Source organism: Panthera onca, chromosome B1, assembly GCF_046562875.1.
Source record: "Panthera onca isolate mPanOnc1 chromosome B1, mPanOnc1 haplotype 2, whole genome shotgun sequence".
NCBI classification, from domain to species: domain Eukaryota; kingdom Metazoa; phylum Chordata; class Mammalia; order Carnivora; family Felidae; genus Panthera; species Panthera onca.
Window position 1 is genome coordinate 120,691,876 of NC_138342.1, and position 19,596 is coordinate 120,711,471.

General features: G+C 37.4%; 1 protein-coding gene across 14 annotated transcripts in view; it reads right to left on the minus strand.

The window, feature by feature from the left end:
• INPP4B (inositol polyphosphate-4-phosphatase type II B) overlaps positions 1-19,596 on the minus strand; it is a 762,324-nt gene that overhangs the window by 79,056 nt on the left and 663,672 nt on the right. For all 14 annotated transcript variants that reach the window (XM_078445724.2, XM_078445723.2, XM_078445726.2 and 11 more), the window contains 4 exons: positions 9,543-9,715; positions 8,574-8,697; positions 7,338-7,455; positions 2,361-2,501 (listed from right to left, as the gene is read on the minus strand). In XM_078445724.2, coding sequence (XP_078301850.1) covers positions 2,361-2,501; positions 7,338-7,455; positions 8,574-8,697; positions 9,543-9,715 — 556 coding nt within the window. The remainder of the gene's footprint in view (positions 1-2,360; positions 2,502-7,337; positions 7,456-8,573; positions 8,698-9,542; positions 9,716-19,596) is intronic.

Here is a 19,596-nt window from a genome sequence, read left to right on the forward strand (position 1 = left end):
AGTCTTATGTGTTTTTACAGCTTCCAGATATGAAAAAAGTGTATGTGTGCATGGTGCACGTGTGTGCACACGCACATAAAATATGCAAGATCGATAAGAGAGAAGAAAGGGAAGGGACATTTTATTTTTTGATGTTTATTTATTTTTGAGAGAGAGGGAGAGAGAGAGCGAGCAAGAGCGAGCACAAGTGGGGGAGGGACAGAGAAAGAGGGAAACACAGAATCCAAAGCAGGGTCCAGGCTGTAAGCTGTCAGCACACAGCCTGATGTGGAGCTCGAACTCACGAACCATGAGATCATGACCTGAGCCAAAGTTGGATGCTTAACCAACTGAGCCACATGGGCGCCACAAAGAAGGTAAGGGGCTTTTTAAAATAAAGTAACTAACAACTGAGATAGTCACGGTGACATAAATGATGCAAATTAACCGAATGTAGAGGGCTTGAAAATACAATGCTCACTATTCCTTGAAAGTCTGTACATGGGACTTCCACATCTCTCAAGATGACATTCACAGGTCTTAACTTACTAATTCAAACCACAAACACTCTGTAGTTTAGTGTACCAAAAGAGATAATTAATTTAGAGTGCTGTTTTGTTTTTCCCACCCAAATTGTGTAATTTACGTTCATAAATATCATTCATCTCAACCACTGAACTTGCTGTGAGGCACATATATACCAATGACTGGAATATAATCTGACTTCAGGTACTTATTTGCAAAAGTGCTCAATTATCAAAGAAAACTTGTACAGCACGGTGAATACAAATATATTCTGATTTATGCATAGTATAAGAAAAGAGATTAATGGCTTCTGTACAGTTTGAAATTAAACATGAAATACAAAGCTGCCACCTAATTTTGTAACTGACAAGTGAGAATTATGAAAACCTATGCTGTTCAGGAAATATCTTTTGGATAAGAGGGAGAGAAGGAAAAATCATTGGAAAATAATAGATAAAAACTGGCACCTTGACTATCATTGAAAAATTCAGGAGTACTATAAATGCAGTGGCATTTTTAATTTAGTAAAAGACATTGGAAAGGTTTAACACTTACATATCAAGTCATGGCCAAGAATATGCTAGGGACTTTTAAACTGATACCTATGGGGGAAGGAGCCATTTGGAGAATGAATTATGGATAAGAAAGCATTTTAAATATGAAAGACTATCAAATTTTCCAGAAGTTCTGCCTGTAGGGGAACCTCTCCAGCCAGGCCTCATAGCCAAGATGGTGACTTATTTCTCTAAAATCTTTTAAAAATGTGTTCTATGAACTTTAACTCATATCCACATTTTCAATAATCTCTACATGTGAATCATGTAATATGCAAAAGTAATTCCTATGCTTTCTCACAAAAATGTTTTTGACACTAACTCATGGCACTATGTATAATCATCTGTTGTTTGACTAAGCAATTTATTATGAAAAGATGTGCTAACCTTGCCCAATAACAGCTATTTTAGTAAACAAAACAAAAGGGAATAATAGACTGTGTTTCAGGTCCAGAGAAGTTTGACAAAATTAGCTGAGTTTACATTGTTGAAATACATATGAACATAAAACTTCTTTTTTTTTTTAAATATTTATTTATTTATTTATTTATTTATTTATTTATTTATTTGGAGAGACAGAGTATGCAAGGAGGACAAGGGCAGAGAGAGAGAGAGACAGAGAGAATCCCAAGCAGACTCTGCATTGTCAGTGCAGGAGCCCAACACAGGGCTCAATCACACAAACCCGTGAGATCATGACCTGATTCCAAATCAAGAGCTGGTCGTCTAACCAAGGAGCCACCCAGGCACCCCAAACACAAAAACTTTTTTTTTAAATGCTTATTTTTGAAGGAGAATGAGAAAGAGTGTGAGTGTGGGAGAGGCAGAGAAAGAGGGAGACACAAAATCTGAAGCAGGCTCCAGGCTCTGAGCTGTCAGCACAGAGCCTCACATGGGGCTCGAACTCACAAGCCGTGAGATCATGACCTGAGTCGAAGTCATATGCTCAATCGACTGAGCCACCCAGGCACCCCCAACCCCCCAAACGTAAAACTTCTCAAATTGGATACACACACTGTACTTGGAAACATGAAGAAAGTTAATCCCTGTAAATAATTTGGTATTGGCATCAATATTTTCCTCATTCCTTTGCCACATTTAAATTTAATGTGGGCCAGGGATCCTTAAATGTGAATATTTGCCCTTGCTATCTCAAATAACTTGGTAGTGATAAAAAGGGAGAACGTTTGCCATGAGTCTTTCTGAGTTCTGTGTTCTGTGCACAGAAGCGTATGGAATTGTTCAGCATACCCATAACAATTAAAAAACATGTGTAGTACTGATCTTACACTGGAAGCTTACCTCTCAGCAAGAGTTTGTTGTTCATTGATTCCAACATTAAAAAGTACTGGATGCACATGAAGCAATTGCCCTTCTTTAATCTGCAGGGGCAGGGCCTCAAACATTCTCGCTGGAAGCTTCACCTCTACCACATAATGTTCACTAAAGAAAGCGGAGGGCAAAGAGAAGGAGCATTGTTCATTTCATTCAGTTTTATTGGAAAGAAACAATAAAACAGTTGGAACATAGAGCTGATTTAGGTTTCTGGCTGCTATCTGCTTATTTTCCGTTATTAATTCATTCAACAATCATTTCATTCACTTCACTATTAAATTACTTGGCATAAAGAGTTATTTTCATTTTTTATTTTTCTCCATTAGTTTGAGATCCTTTAGGAAAGGAAGAATGTTTAGTTCATTTGTACACCAGGGCCATGCGCATAAGAGACTCAATATTTATCTTCTTGATTTAATTATTTTTAAAACCCAGTCAGTCTCAAGAATAAGGAAAGTAATTTAATGATGGATTTTTCAATATAGTGAAACTAATAAGCCCAATCACTTAAGGCATTACTTAGCATGGCTTGATTATTATTATTATTGATGAACCTCCCTCCTTGGGATGGCTTGATGGGAATGTAACTGTTTCATTATTTAAGACGTAACCTTTGGGGGTTCCTGATCAGTTTTGCAACATTAGCACATCACAGGAGTGGTTTTTCACTGGAAATTTCCATTAAAAATTACCCCTACTGTTTGGTGTGGAAAATTTAAATTAGGATTCACAGAATATGGTCAACAAGAATAGCTGCTTGTGCATTTTTAAACTTGACATCTTCTGATGCAGTGTGAATTGAGTATTAAAATATAGAGAGTTTTGTTCAGAGTTTATGAAAATCCATGTGTTTCTGGAACTATATATAGTGCTGGGATCGCAATACATGTATTGGGAAAAGAAGCACAGGACAATTAGTGAGTCTCTTTGTGAGGATATTTTTAGTTTTCTAAAATAGAACAATACTGACACATACTCTGGATGATTGACTCTGAGACTTGCTTCTTACCTGAGCTTCAAACCAGACAACCAGGACATACCCCCAATCTGGCAAGCAGGGATGTTAGCACTAGCTGCAGATGAATGGCCACATTCTTTTTCTTTTTTTTTTTTTTAATTTTTTTTTAATTTTTTTTAATGTTTATTTATTTTTGAGACAGAGAGAGACAGAGCATGAACGGGGGAGGGTCAGAGAGAGAGAGGGAGACACAGAATCTGAAACAGGCTCCAGGCTCTGAGCTGTCAGCACAGAGCCCGACCCGGGGCTTGAACTCACGGACAGTGAGATCATGACCTGAGCCGAAGTCGGACGCTTAACCGACTGAGCCACCCAGGCGCCCCTATTTTTCTTTTTAAAAATGCTCTCAGTGCCCTTTACAATAGCCTGGCTAACAGAGGGCTGATGTTTATTTATTTCAGAATACGAGAAGTGTTAATGAGTGAGTCCATGTGTAAAGGTGCACTGAAGGTGAAACATTATATAGTATTTTATGGTAACTTTTTGTCAGCTTGAATCAAATATAACTGACATAAACTCATGCATTGTAAGTGCAGAGTTCAGAGTTTTAGCAAATTTATAGAGTTGTGCAGTCCTGACTATAATCCAGTTTCAGAACATTTCCATCACCTTAAACAAATCCCTCCCTTGAATGCAAATGACCATTTGCATTCAAACCCCAATCCCACTGTCAGCCCCAGGAAACCACTGATCTATTTCCTGTCTCTGCAGATTTTACTTTTTTACATATTTCATATAAACAGAATTATGTAATATATAGTCTTTTGTGTCTAGCATTTTCATTTAGCATAATGACTTTGAAGTTATTATGTCGTAGCACGTATCAGTAGATTATTCCTTTTTATTCCTTTTTATAGCATTCTATTGTATAGATATACCACATTTTGTCTATGTACTCACAAGTTGATGGATACTTGGATTACTTCATGATTTGGACTATTGTGAATAATGCTGCTATCAACATTCATGCATTAGCTGTTGTGTGGACATATGGTTTCATTTTCTCTTTGGTATATACCTAAAAGTCATATAGTAATTTTAGGTTCAACTTTTTAAGAAACTGCCAAACTGTTTCCAAAGTGGCAGCACAACTTTATATGCCCATCAGCAATGTATGAGGGTTCCAGGTTTCTCACATCCTTGTGAACACTTGTCATTGTCTGATTTTTTATTATGATGGTTTCCACTATGAGTGAAGCGGTATCCACTTGGGGCTTTAATTTGCATTCTCCTAATGACTAATGCTATTGAATATGTTTCCATATGCATATAAACCACTCACATATCTTACCTGGCAAAAAATCTATTCAAACTGTTTGCCCATTTTTAAATTAGGATTTTTTCTCATAATTATTGAGTTGTAAGAATCTTTATACATTCTGGATGCAAGTCTTTTATCAGATATATGATTTGTATATATTGTCTCCCAATCTGTGGCTTGTCTTTTCATTTACTTAGTGATATTTTTGATCCTTAAAAGTTTATAATTTTGATTAAATTCTATCTATCAAATTGTTTATTTTATGAATCTACAATTTGGGGTCCTATCTAAGAACTCTTCCTGAACCCAACTTAGAAATATTTTCTCAAATAGTTTTACAAATAGTTTTAGCTCCTACATTTAGACCTATGATCCATTATGAGATAACTTTTGTGTGACGTAAATTGGGTTCTAAATTATTTTTTCTGCATATGGATAACCAATTGTCACAGCACATTTTTTGAAAAGACCCTCCATTCTCCATTGAATGGCTTTGGCACTTTTGTCAAAAATCAACTGAACAGTTTACATCTGGGCTCTAAATTCTGTTCCATTGATCTAGATGTGTATACTTATTCCAGTACCACAAAGTCTTGATTATTGTGGTTTCATATTAAGTCTTGAAATCAGAAAGTGTAAGTCTTCTTTTGTCCTTCTTTTGCAAAATCGTTTTTGGAATTTGGTTCCTTTGCATTTCCATACAAATTTTAGGTTTAGCTTGCCAATTTCTGAACAAAAGACTACTGGGATTTAGACAGCAATTGGACTGAATCTATAGATCAATTTGTGGAGAATTGCCATTGAAACAATACTGAGTATCCTAATCTGGGAACACGGACTGTCTTTTCTGTTTATTGGGTCTTATTAATTTCTCTAAGCACGATTTTGTGTGTTCTGTATACAATTCTTAGAGTACTTTGTTAAATTTGGTGCAACGTAATTATTTTTTGACGTTATTGTGAATGACATCGTTATGTGTGTCACCACTGCTTCCAACCACTTTTCAGGAGTGTGCTTTTTTCTGCTCTCCAGTCCAGATAAAGTCAGCCCCCTGTAGTAGTGAAACCACTGGTCTTCTCGGATTGTGTCACCGCAGTAAAACTGTGCTGACCCAGCTGCCCAGCTGGCTTGGATGGGAGCAACTCCAGGCAAGAGAGCCAACAGACACCAATGGTCTTAACCAATGTCCACTAGTTTTTCATCAATAAGTATTTCTGAGTTTGTGTGCACATTTATTTCCTTAGTCTCAAGATGGTCGTTTTAGACAATTCTGTCCAATTGCAGTGCTGCTGTTAGGAGAGAGGATTTGCCAAGTTGCTCACTTTGCTGTTCTAAGAGTTCCACTGACATCTGTTTTGTAACTTTTGAATTTAGGCACAGCCTGCACATTCCCTCAGAAAAAGCGTCTATACTCTGCCTATACCAAATGGCCTGGTAAGCTTTCCATATTAATTGTGATAGAAGTATCAGTTTCCCACTTTTGATAATAATCTCCATAGTAATATAGAGTGGTACTGTTTTCCAGATGTGTGTATGAACAATAGTCACCTTTCATTCAATCACGTATCTCTGAGCATCCTTCATACAAAGTTTAAAATAACTATTATATATTGACTATAGACAAGAAAGCAAGGTTAGTTAACTTTTTTTTATGTTTACGTATTTTGAGAGAGAAATAGAGAGCACACACAAGTGGGCAGGGGAAGAGAGAAGGAGAGGCAGAATCTCAAGCAGGCTCCACACTATCAGTGCAGAGCCCGATGCAGGGCTTGAACTTAAGAACCATGAGATCATGACCTGAGCTCGGATCAAGAGTAAGGTGCTTAACTGACTGAGCCACCCAGGTGCCCCAAGAAAGCAAGTTTAGTTTGAACTTTTCTACCTACTTTCTTCTCCATCTCTCTCCAGTATGAAAAGGGCCTTCTCTTTAGTATGTTCATATTTTTCCTTGTGATCTAAGAATGTTTCAAATTTCAAATATCCTCATGCAGCATGTAAAAGTGCTAATTTCCAAATGGTTACAATCTGGTGGACCCCAACTGAAATGACTTACCAAAGGATATAATTCTTCTGTTGGAGGTCTATTCCACACATCATCATTTTTCTTAACTATTTCTGATATTTTGCCCATCATACACTGACCTTCAAAGCTATTTATTTAAAACCATTCTCAGAAATTTGAGCCTGTGAGTGAATCGTCAAAAATAATTAAGAAAAATGGCGGTATATGCCCCATGACACAGAAATATATCCTTTCTAAAATGTTGCTGCTTTTAACAGAATTTAATAAAAAGTCATTTTAGGAATTATGATGCTATTAACCAAATGATTCCAGCAAAAGTAAAAACATCTAGAGCTTTGGAATAGATAGCAATAAAGAGAAAATGCCCTTCTGATGCCTGCTATTCTTTTGAATTCCTCATATTTCCTGGAGGGACACTTCCAGGCTCACCTCACTACCGGACAATTAATAAACATTCATGAGACTTCTGAGAGTTTTTCAAGATCTTCCCCTCTTACATCCCCGAACTTATTTTGCACAAAAAAGGAAAAAAGAACAAGAGAAAAGTTTCCCAACCAAACCTTAATTCTCCTTGGCTCCTTTGTCAGGAGTTAACACAAATATCTAACAAAGCTTGGTCTCAAGGAAATAGGCACCACTTACCGCCTTCCTGTTATAACTGGCAAGACATCATTGGACTTGGCTTCAATTATTTTAAATGCAACTTTCTTCAAATCTGAAATGCCAACAGCCATGTCCTCTAGCATTCCGATTTCATCACCTACACAAGGGAGAAGGAGCATTGTTACAAATATACTATTTGAAGAAAATGTCATTTGGTATTACACCTCCCTGCTGGGATTTGTTCTAGCATTTTAGTGAATGAGTTTCTGAGTGCAGTGAATTTATTCTAAACACTTTTCCTCAGAGGCTGAAGGCTTTCACCAGTGAAATAAAAACCATTTCAGTGGACTCCAGCAGTCCAAGTACCCTTTGAGGGAAAGAAGAATGTGTACATTTGGTGGAAGGCTATCGGAAAGTTTTAACTCCTTTATGAAACAGAGGATCATGCAGATCTCTTTCCATTGGCAGGACTGATATTTGATTTTTCTAGAAATAATAGAGATGTTTGAATTTTAGACTTGATATTTGATTTTTCTAGAAATAATAGAGATGTTTGAATTTTAGACTACTGACCCAGGCTCACACTAGTTTTATTTCTCAGCACACTAACAAAGAAAGCCTAAGAAGGAGGAAATTGAGTTAGAGTCCAGATCAACACTATCCAATTCAAATATAATGCAGGCCACATATATAATTTTAAATTTCCTGGGGGTCACGTTTTTAAAAGAGTAAGATTTACAAAGGTGAAATTAATATTAATAATATATTTTACTCTAACCCAATATACCCAATGTATCATTTAGTTATAAATCAATATAAAATTATTAATTATTAATATAAAACTAGTTTTTACTAGTCTTGGAAATCTGGTGTGCCTGTCTAGTACATATTGATTTGGACTAGACATGTTTCAAGTGCTCAATAGCCACACCAGGCTATGTATTGAATAGTGCAGTTCCAGACATTAGAGAGTTGGGACTTTAAAAATCCAGTCCTTGAAACTCTGTTGGCAAAGAGCCTTTTATATTAAAAAAGCCAGATGGTTGTTCAGGACTCCACTATGAAATAATCTATAATTCCATTTTCAAAACATAATGAGGATAAGAGTACAGTTACAAGGTGAATGAATGCACAGAACAGAAAGTTACATTATTTCTGTAATGCCTGATGTCATAAATGTTTATTTCTCATTTTTAAGTTTTACTGCAGAATCTATGGATCAACTATCCTTATGAATAAGAATACGATTTTAACATGTACCAAAGCAATACTCACTGTATGTACTTAGCAGTCCTTCATATTGCACTATCAACCCCACTGTGTGAAGCTGCTGCAGGAAGCCAGGGTCATGCAAACTTGTATGTAATTTGATGATAAAACCACAAACCAATCCAGCAAGCTAAAAAAAAGTCATTGAAGACATTTGGGTCAGCAAACTTTAATTGAAAAATATTTAAGATTTTTGAGGCATCACAGATTTAATTAAAAATTTTCAAGTATGTGAAACATCCATGAAATAGTGGAAGACACGGACAGTTGGGTTAAAATATTCCCTTTGCCTGGAATGTTTAGAAAGAGAGGCTTCTGTCTCCTTTCCTCCATATGAATGTCTATAAAACTCAGTTGTAGGTGTGGAGGCGGAAGGGAGAAGAAAGGCCCCCAGGACAGCTACTGTGATGGAGACCAGCCTTGGTGTCATGAGACAGGGCTGGGGGTAGGCAAAGAAAGTGGTCCTGCCAAACCCTGCCTTTAAGCATTACTTCCCTGCAAACTTATTTTATAAGCAAACCAAACAAAAAGATCATTATGAGGCCTTGTCCTGGGATTCCTTAGGGAGCTGTATAAATAAAAGGGAGGTTGCAAACAGATCCCTTTTGCCAGCCCCAGCTGCCACCTGCTGTGGAAGGCAGCCACCCCTTTCCTTCCAGCCTGTACTGTGTGGAGACCCCAGGGAGTAATACCATGACAGGATGGGCAACCTGTTCTTCACGGACTGTCTGCGCCATGAAAGAGAATGTACAATTCAGAGACTTGGCCTTCTCTTTGCAGAAATAAATACTTAAGATCTCATAAGCTGTTTCCATTCAGTTCGTGTTTATTATGAACAAGAAAACCTCATACCAAAAATTTAAGTAAAGAATCTCTTTAAAAATGAAACTACCAAAAGAAGACCTCTTCTGTCACCAAGGATAACATTTAGCCACCCAGCATTGCACTGTGCTCACAACAAAAAGAGGCATCTACCGCTTGGCTGAAGACGATGTCCCTTCTTAGAGTCAGCATCAAGCACTGGGGCAAGCTGTATGCAAGTTCCTGAAGGAGCACGAATGTCAAGGACTGCTTGGCTCGGTTCACCACTTCTCCCATGCAGTCCTTCAGGGTAAGGATGAGGGGATACAATTGTTCATACCAGTCCTCTGTGGGGAGGAAGGGGGTGTAAGAACAGCAGGATAGGTGAAGGTCTTGGAGAATAGAACCAATTTACTATTCTACAGTCAAGTTACACATATCATTAAGGATTCACAATGATTAGAAGAACTCTGATACAAATCTCTCCTCTGAAATCCAGATGTCAATAACAAGCCACATGTTGGATCTCTCTGCTGGGTGTATTGAATATATTTACAGTATAACTCCTCTCCACCCTACTCACCTCCAGTCTGTACTGCCTGGATCCTAGTGGATGAGGCCATCAGACTCTTTCTATGCTGGAAACAAATTTTCCTGGACTTCTTCTTCTATAGTTTTCACATTTGTTGGGACATTGAATAGTTCTACCACTGTAATAACCCACCAGACATTCACTTACCCCTTGCCCTCTGCCTTCATCATTTCTCAATCTTCTCTGGATCAGTCACTTCCCTCTCCCTCTGATCACATCCTATTTGAACGCTTTTCAACAGTGTCACTGGAGGGGACTTTCTAATCAGTTTCAATTCCATCCCATCCCTCACTCCCTCACTGCCTACTTTAAACATTTTAAAAACACTAAAGAATTCAGAATAAAGTCCAAAAGCATAAAAGACCCTGCATTATCTGATCTCTGCTACTTGTCCAGTCTCACCTCTCAGAACATCCTCACTCGCAGTCGTGAGTCCCAGGTGAACTGAACAATGTTCCCAATTTTTCCAAACCTGCCATGCTCTTTCATTTTAGTGTGTGTGCAAATCCTAACTCCAGTCCTGGAACACACTCCCTCTACCTGTCTCCCTGATAAATACTTTATCTTCTCTGCAGACTTAATTTAGGATTTTTGTCTTCTAGGAAGTATGGATCCCCCCTCCCCATTTACTGAAGTTTGGGTAGAGATTAATTCCTTTTTTTTATTCCCACAGTTCCTTGTTTTTAATGTTCTAGAATTATCCACACACTGTTTGCTCTACAAGAAAGGGAGCTCACTACAGTAAGGAACTTATATTTTAATCACTGAGCCTAGCATAGAATCTAAAATTCAATCGTTTTAATTGACTGAGTATAGTTATAATAAATAGGCCAAACGTTTTTAAAGATATAGACAAGAATGAAAAAATCAAGTTTTTGACAATTCAAATAGGTTTTTTTCAAATCAGGATACAAAACTGAAACCAACTGTGCTTTTTGTATGTCTAGATACCAAACATGTTTCAATTCTATAAGTATGACATTGGCACATGATATAGAAATGAGTTATATTATATTTTAGTTTATTTGGAAATCAAGGCCCTGATAAATGTCAAACACTATACATTCCAGATTGCATGACATTCCATTAACATATAAATAAATAGTAGCATGACAATGATATCTAATAGAAATGTATATATGCTGAAAAATTCATTATAAATCAGGATCTGAATTGCTATGATCTTCTTAGCAAAAAAGTGTAAACTTCACCGTGAATGATGTAAGTGGTCAATAACCAGTTAAGACCTTGGAAGAGTTACAGGGAATGATAAAAAGAATCGTAATCACCATTGTACCATATCTACTGTCAGTTATTTTATGTTGTGTTGTAATAAACTAGATGAAATAAACTAAAATGCTTGAAAGAATAATTAGTGACCTCCACTTAATAAAAAGCTGTGCTCTTGTTAATACTTAATGTAAATGCTTATGTGAAGCTATAATGCAAAATACATTAGGAACATTATGAGTTATTATTCAAAAATATTGTAGAATTAAGTGTTATGATAGGAATAAAAAAACACTAGAGAAGGGAAATCCAACGAAGGCTTATTAAATCTGTAATCATTCAATGAAGGACTCACCTGTGGGCAGCCTTGGGTGAAATACGAACAATGGTTCATTTTAAAAGAGCATTGGCTAATAGTGATTTTTATGTCATTATTACATGTAAAAGGCCGTGTGAATGGGCATCAGACTTATTTTCAGAATAAAAGATACATCAGTAGATATCAAAAAGGGATGCTCCTTAGTCCTATTTTTTTATATTTACATTCTTTATCTCCCATTCTCTCCCGCCCTCTTATTATTCTCAATACAAATGTTTAGACTGATAACATACATATATACACTAGGAAGACAAATATTTCAATAAACCGATGTAGATTTCCATCTTAAAAGATAACAGGTGGCAAAATGATTTTGTTTTGTGCTTAAGTCCTAGAGATCAGCTTCTACTGAAGAATCTCAAACACAAAATAAAGCTTGTGTGCAGTAGGTGGCGCTGCCTTATTAGGCTGAAGCAGAACTACTGTGTCACTATTCCATTCAAGCCCCTGATTTTATACTGCTTTATACATAGTGTGCGTATTGGTTTAGGCACCTTGTATCATACTATCTTGTGCCAAGTGGTCAATGACTTGGTCAAGGGTGTGATATGCTCTTCCTCATTAGAAAATGGAAAATTAACTTAAGGGTATACACTTACTTCTCTTGAAAGACATTAAGTGACAGCTAAAATTTAAATATAGTTCTTTGTTTTTCTTGAAGATCTTTCTTTGCAAATTTCTTCATCATTTCCTTTCTCGCTTCTAAACCTATCCTCACACTTACTTAACCAGTTGATTCTTACTCATAAATTGCAATCATATACTAACAAAAGGGAGTCTGATTTCTAGTCTTAATAGAATTAAACTGAAAACATGGAAAAAAATACACTGATATTCTAAACCTAGGAGCATGTTAACAATAGTCTCCATTTACTATAATTATATATACGTTTTTAGCTAAAATTTAAAGAAAATGACAGTATAATAAAACATTAATTATAAATAAGAAAAATGCAAGTTTGTGAGGAAGGTAGCATGTTTTAAAGATTACAGTAGCCAGTTTCCAATAGAAAAGCATGAATGAGAAAGCTAAAATTCTATTTTGTTTTCTGGAAAAGAAACAATTTAAGTTCACCAGATAAAGGAAAAACTGCACTGGCAAATGCAAATTGCAATGACTAAAGGTTTTGGTCCCTGTTAACATTCACTCACCGTAAATCTCAGGTTCTCAAATAAACACAATGGTGTATGACAGGCGAAAGAAAGGCTGGAGTCAGTTCACAAATGGCCTTTTTGCTCCAATGAGCATTCCAAATCATTTTCACAAAGGAACAGCAAATGCTTTAGTTTTCTCTTCGAAAATATTTTTGGGAAAAGGAAGAAGCTACAGGTCTTGACCGTCTTCAGATCACTGTCACTTCCCCTCACCTTCCTGCCTCTCCTTACTTCACAATTTGCATGGTGCTCACTTTGTTCTCATGAGAAAGCCATGTTCTGTCAGAGATGAAGATGATGTTCATTCTGCACTATCTAGTCAAAATCAGAAGTCCTGAAATGCACAATCCACTTTTCTGAGTTTAATTTCTTCAAATTTCAACTAAGATTTTATACAACACAACACAACACACACACACACACACACACACACACACACACACACACACACACGATACACCCAAGAAGCTAGGAAGCTAGGGGCTCACCACTCTATAGTCACGGCACCAACTCCTCTCTGGGAGCTAACCGGCTCAGCAGGCACTTAAGTGCCCACATCCTCGATTCTATCCCCTGGGCTCCTTTCAGTGACAGAGGAAAATATAAAGAGAATGTTTTAGTGTCTCTATAAAAACTTGCTGAAACTCCTTAACCCTGTGACCAACAAGCAGAGTCTTTCCTCAGGAAAACATAAAATGCATGTGGCTTAGCCGAGCTTTTCCTGAGCTTTGTGAAGTGTGCTGGAAGCCATCCAAGCAGAGCCTGTTTTCCAGCCCTTTCCTTGCTTCTATAACATATTCAAGTGACGCTCAGTGAAGGATTCAAAGAACGACTGCGAGGTGCCCCCCTCACCTCCTCCATACGCCATCTATTTCCTGTACAGGATGTTCACGTCCTCTGAGCTCAATGGCTCTTATGTTACTCAGGAGGAAAATAAAAGAGCCAAATAGCTACCAACTGTAGCAGAGCATAATGCTTTCTTTCCAATTTCTGAGTCATTTTCTTCTCAGGTACTTGGTTTTCTTTGCTCATTTAAAATAATTAACTTCACACAAGCTTGTTGCCATTGTTATTTTTGTTATCACAACTTTTCAGACATAGAGGAAAAGAAAAGCTAAAAGATTGCATGCCCATTAAACTTTATGCAAAGAGATAAGAGAAGAAATGATCCCAGCTTTTAGGATTCACCTCAGTTAAGAAGATGATGAACTGTGAAGCTAAGCAATTAGAATAGCCTCTAAGGAGGGTGATAAAATCCCCAAGGTTGTGAGAACAGAGACCAAACTCCTAGCCAACAGGGCTTTTATACTATGCTCAAACTCAGGGAGCACAGGATCCACAATGGGTTTGTAGTTGGAGGTGAGGGTGGGAGACTTCACAATCCCTGCTCAGAGTCTTTATGGCTTTTGATGGACCTGTGTCCTACCTCACCCCAGATATAGCTACCTATGTGCTCCTCTGAGTGAAGGCCTTCTTTCAGGCACAATGCTACAATGGGAACATCATAGCTTGGAGGGGTCAACCAAAGGCTTCCCCTCCAGACACTTTATAGCTAAACTCCTTTGTATAATACATGGGGCCAATGTTGGTAATAGATCCTGGACACCAGCCCACATGAAGCCTCCAAATATCTGGACATACCCCAGGATATAGCCCAATCAGATAATGGCTGAATAATCCGGAGAAGAAAAGCACCCGCTAAGGCCTGGTTGCCTAGAATGCCTTCCTCAGCCACTCAGAATGTGCCCTGAGCCTTCCTAAGCCCTTGTCCATCTTTATCATCTATCTCTTGGTCCAGGAACCAAAAAATCAATCTGTATTTATATCACTTTAACAAATGCTAACCTGCCTTCCTTTTATCACTTTCCCTCCTTTCTTCAACTGCCATCATGAGAAACACAGTCATTTGTTAGACAGGTAGAACCTTTTGGATGTGAGGTCCTATGGGTGACACTTATAACTCATGACCCCTACAAGGAAAAGTAAGCGGTGCAAAGTATTATCTACCATATAAGGGATTGGATAAGTGCTATAAAAATTGGGACCATGACAAAACAAGTTTAGAAGAATTAAGAGTTTAGAGGCAATGCAGTTCATCTTTGGGGAGATCATATTCATTCATGGTTGTGTTATTTGCTGAACATTTGAAGGAAGTCTTGTACGGAAGGAGTTCAGGGAAGCTGAATGGAACACTCATAAAGCAAAGCTTTGTAGGAACAGTCTGGAAGAAGTGAATGGTTTGAGGATGTCAAGTCCCATAGACAGATGCCATAAACTGATTGAAGTTGCCATGCGGGGATTGGAAGGGAGGAGAGGAGGGGCTGACATTACTGACAGACTTGGACAAGGCAAGAGTACAGTGGAAATAAATGTTGAGCCTGAAGCCATGGGAGGAAGGGAAAAACAATAAAAAGCTTAGTGGGCAGTCATCATAGCTGGGATAGGAGAGAGGTAAGTAGGGGTGGGGAGGGAAACAGGAAGGTACAGAGTATGTGAGCAGAGAGCCAAAAGCTAAGAAGTAAGACCAAATCTAGAAATAATGGGTATCAGGCAGGGCAAATGGAAACAGGGTTTATGGTAACCCTGGGGGAAAAGTTGCACAGAGAGCAGTCTATGTCTTCTGAGCAGTCTAACGGCCCCAGGGGGATTCACACAAAGGACAGACACAAATCTTAAAACGTGATCATCATAGTGTCCACTGAACTATGATCCAAGGGAAGCAACTGATCTTGGCACCTTCCAGATGTATTAGAAATGAGTGTACTGCTCAACTTGAAACAAGCTGCTAGAAGAACAAAGGCAACCTTTTCTTGTGTCAAGGGAACTTTGTTTGTTTAAATCCTGCCAGCCTGAGAACACAGTGTCATAAAACTCTCCAATCTTGCTCTTAGAAAAATAGCGAAGGAAATGCATCAACCGATATCCTGGTTAAATTTCTCATTTTGTAGCACAGAGTTGAAAGCCTTAAGTAAATTCTGCTAAGACAGTTTCCAGGACCTAAATCCATTAATCAAACAAGCTCTGTATTTGTTGTAGCACGAAAGTTTTGAATTGGGGGTTGTGATGAGCCTGGAAGAGTCTCATATCCATTGGGCTTATTTTGCCTTTTGGCCTTAAAAACACCTGTAACCTCAGGACTCTGGCCTACAAATATGCTGAACATTTCAGAATAAGCTGTATAGGTCATAGATTACTGAGCAACCTGAAGTCACCAATACATCTGCACCAGATAGCTCCTGTAATTTAAATTTTGTGTAGTATCTAAGACTGAGAAAAAAGGAGTAGATATTGAGTTGACTGAAGAATGATCCAGAGAAGGGAAAAGGAGAGGCATTTCTATCCTGAAGTGAACCAGGTACTGTAGGAGCTTTCTAGTAAACTCCAAAGCCATTGGAATATAGTGCACCATTTTTAAAAATTCCTTTACAAAGTAACAAAGTCTCATGTAAATAGATTTAACTCATAAGTGCAGAGAAAGTAGGCAAGTAACCAAACATAATGTAAACAATACTACTCTCAAGCCATTCCATTCAATAATCATATGCCCCAAGGTTCCCACATGGGAAATATGAGTCTTTATCTCAGTTTTGTTTTGGATGTGAGCATCACCAGATTTATGATAAATTTAAGTAATTTTAAGTATGTGCAATTTTTGAATATACGGTAATTCTTAATTTCTGCCTAAGGTACCATTCCATTGTAAAGCTTTAAGGGATATCTACAGGATTGATTTTCAAAAAGTTATCTCTCAATATCACTAATGCTTTTTCCTGGAAAGAATAGAAGCAGTGAAGCATAGTGGTCAGGAGAGCAGGCTCTCAACTGAGACCACTGGGGACGGAAGCCAGGCTCAGCCACTGGACTGGGCTTGATAGTGACAAGTAATTCACCTTTCTACTTTTTCATTTATTAAATATGTAGAATTATTCCTATGCATGTTACAAGAATTAAATAATACAGGCAATATTTTTAAGTTTCCAGCACATACTAAGAAACCCCAAGATGTTAGCTACGATTTTAAAAAATTAATACAATCATAAAGTAATTTTTATATGTCACCCATTGTCTGCCTGCTACTAACATTTGTTGCTTATGCTCTTCCTTCTCTCCTATTTCTGAGGATGAACTGTTTGTTCCCCAGCTAAGACCAACCAGCTCCTCTATCTGTACACCAGATCTCATCTCCTATCCCTTACTTAGAAGTATCACTCAAGAAATTCTCTCCCCTTTCCCCTACATCATCAATATTTCCTTTGTTACTAGAGATTCCCATCAGCACATACACATGCCGTTGTGTTCCCATCTTTAAAAAAACAACCCCGTCTTGACCCTACTTCCTTCTACAGCTTCCACCCTCTTTCTCTTCTTCCTTTCATGATGACACTTCTCAAAAAGTTGTCTATACATGCTGTCTCCAGTTCCTTTTCTTTCTCTTCCTTTTAACCACTCCACTTGCATTTACTCCTTATCCACTCTAGTGAATTGTCATCACTGTCACCAGTGACTTCTATGCTGATAAATCCAAAGTCACTTAGTCCTCATTCCACTTGACCTTTGGCAGCATTAGGCATGCTGAAAACTCCCTCCTGGGGTTTCTCACCCAGGATATCAGGATATCATACTCTCCTGGTATCCTCCCACCTTACTGGCCATTCCTTATCCCACTCTGTTGCTGGTTCATCCACTTTTTGACCCATTCACATGGGAACATCCCCAGGGTAATCTGCACATTAGCTTCCTTTCCTCTGAACACTCAACCCTTTGTTGACATTTTTCAGTTCCATGGTTTTAAGTACCATTTATGTGTTGACAATTACTATATTTATACCTTTTTTATTAATTTTTAAAATTTTAATTCTAGTATAGTTAACATACAGTGTTATACTAATTTCGGGTATACCATATAGTGATTCACTCAGTGCTCATCATGATAAATGTACTTTTTATACAAATTTATATCTTTAACCTGAAACTCTCTCTTGAACCCAGATTCTTATATCTAACTGCATACTTGATATGTCCATGTAAACTGGAATTTTCCAAACAAGCTCCTATTCACCACAAACCCTGTTCTACCCAGTCTTCCCCAACCAGTACAGGACCACCCCATCTTTCCAGCTGCTTGTGCTAAAAATGTTGAATCATTCTCAACTCCTCCTTTTCTTTCATTCTCTCACCCAAACCATCAGAAAAGCCTGTCAACACTACCTTCAAAATAACTACAGAGTCCAACCACTTTTCATCATCTCCACTGCCACCTTCTTCTTGATCCAAGCCACTAACATGTCTCACCTATATAATTACATTAGCCTTCCAACTTATCTATACCTGTTTCTATCTTTCCCATCTATAGTCTAATCTCAACATAACAGCCTAGGTGTTAAAATCTGTGTCATATTAGGTTAAGCCCTGGCTCAAAAACTCTCTGATTGCTCTTATTTTTCTCAGAGTAAAAGTCAAAGTCAATACAAAGGCCTTACATGATCCTTTCTCTAAGTTACCTGTATAAATTCATCTTCTACTTTCTTCCCTCCTCTTTCTCTGTTCAAACCAAACTGGCATTTTTGCTGTTTTCTGATCATGGCAGGGCCACTACTGTCTCAAGTCTTTTGTAGTAGTTGTTTTCTGTGTCCAATATATCCTTCCCCTAGATGTCCACATGGCTCTATCTTTTTCTCCTTGTGTCTCTGTTCTAACATCAACTTCTCAATAAAGCCATTGGCCACTCCCCTTAAACTTCAATTCTGCCCTCTAACAATATTCCAAAACCCTCTTATTTGCTTCATATTTTTCCACATCATTTGCCACCATTAATATCTTGTGTAATACCTTTATTTATTATGTTTTAATGTCTCTCTGGTACAAACATATGGGAGGGCAGATGTTTTGCCTGTTTCGCTTATTGTTGTATCTTCATTGTCTAGAATAGTGCCTGGCACATAGTAGGTACTCATTAAAATATGTTGAATGAATGAAAGAAAAAAAAATCACTTTAAATAATGTGGCACCTTTATTCTCATACATTAGAACTGGCAGAGACCTTCAAAACTTGGCAGATGACCTTTATTTTACCCACAAAGTAAGGTCCAAAAAATGTAAGTTATCTGTCAAAGGTTATAGCCAAATAAGTAAATTGAGAACTTGCCAAGAATCTTGGAGCTGAGTCAAGTGTTGTTTTGTTACACTGTAATTCATTGCACAATTTTTAAGGGACACATTAGTTTTCTGATAGGGTATTTGAAAATTTCATAATGTACAATTACTATTGAAATCCTAATTTTATAATACAAATATCTGTGGTATATTTTAATTATTTTTATTGTTTTTTTAGCTAGTAAGTGTATTTTAAAAGCCATTTTTACCTGTTAACTTATGAGTTTTTAAAAGCCTGATTCATTGATGCTTCTTTCCCAATGTAATACTAATCATTTATGTGTAGAAATTCATGAAATTCATGAATATTAACATTTAAGCCCTTTGATGAAAATGATGCTTTGTGCTTGTATCCTTGCACTTTACAAAATAAAATACATGTTTCATATTATAAATCCACTGAAATAATTATCTAATGTTGAGTATAAGTTCTGATAATATAGTGATTTTCATGTATGTACGCATAAACACGCACACATGTTGATGATATTCACTTAATAATATAAAATTTACCTGCCTAAGCATTTCTTGTCAGGTAGCAGTTATAGATCAAGGTGACCAGGCTTTTATTTCATAATATTGGTCTCTATGACTTTCCAAGAATTATGTTAGGCTCTGGAGATTCAAGAGCAAATCACAAATACTTGGCATATTTTCTCACAGAGCCAAGTCTAGTAGAGGAGATGACATTTAAAACAGCATCTCAATAAACCAGAGAT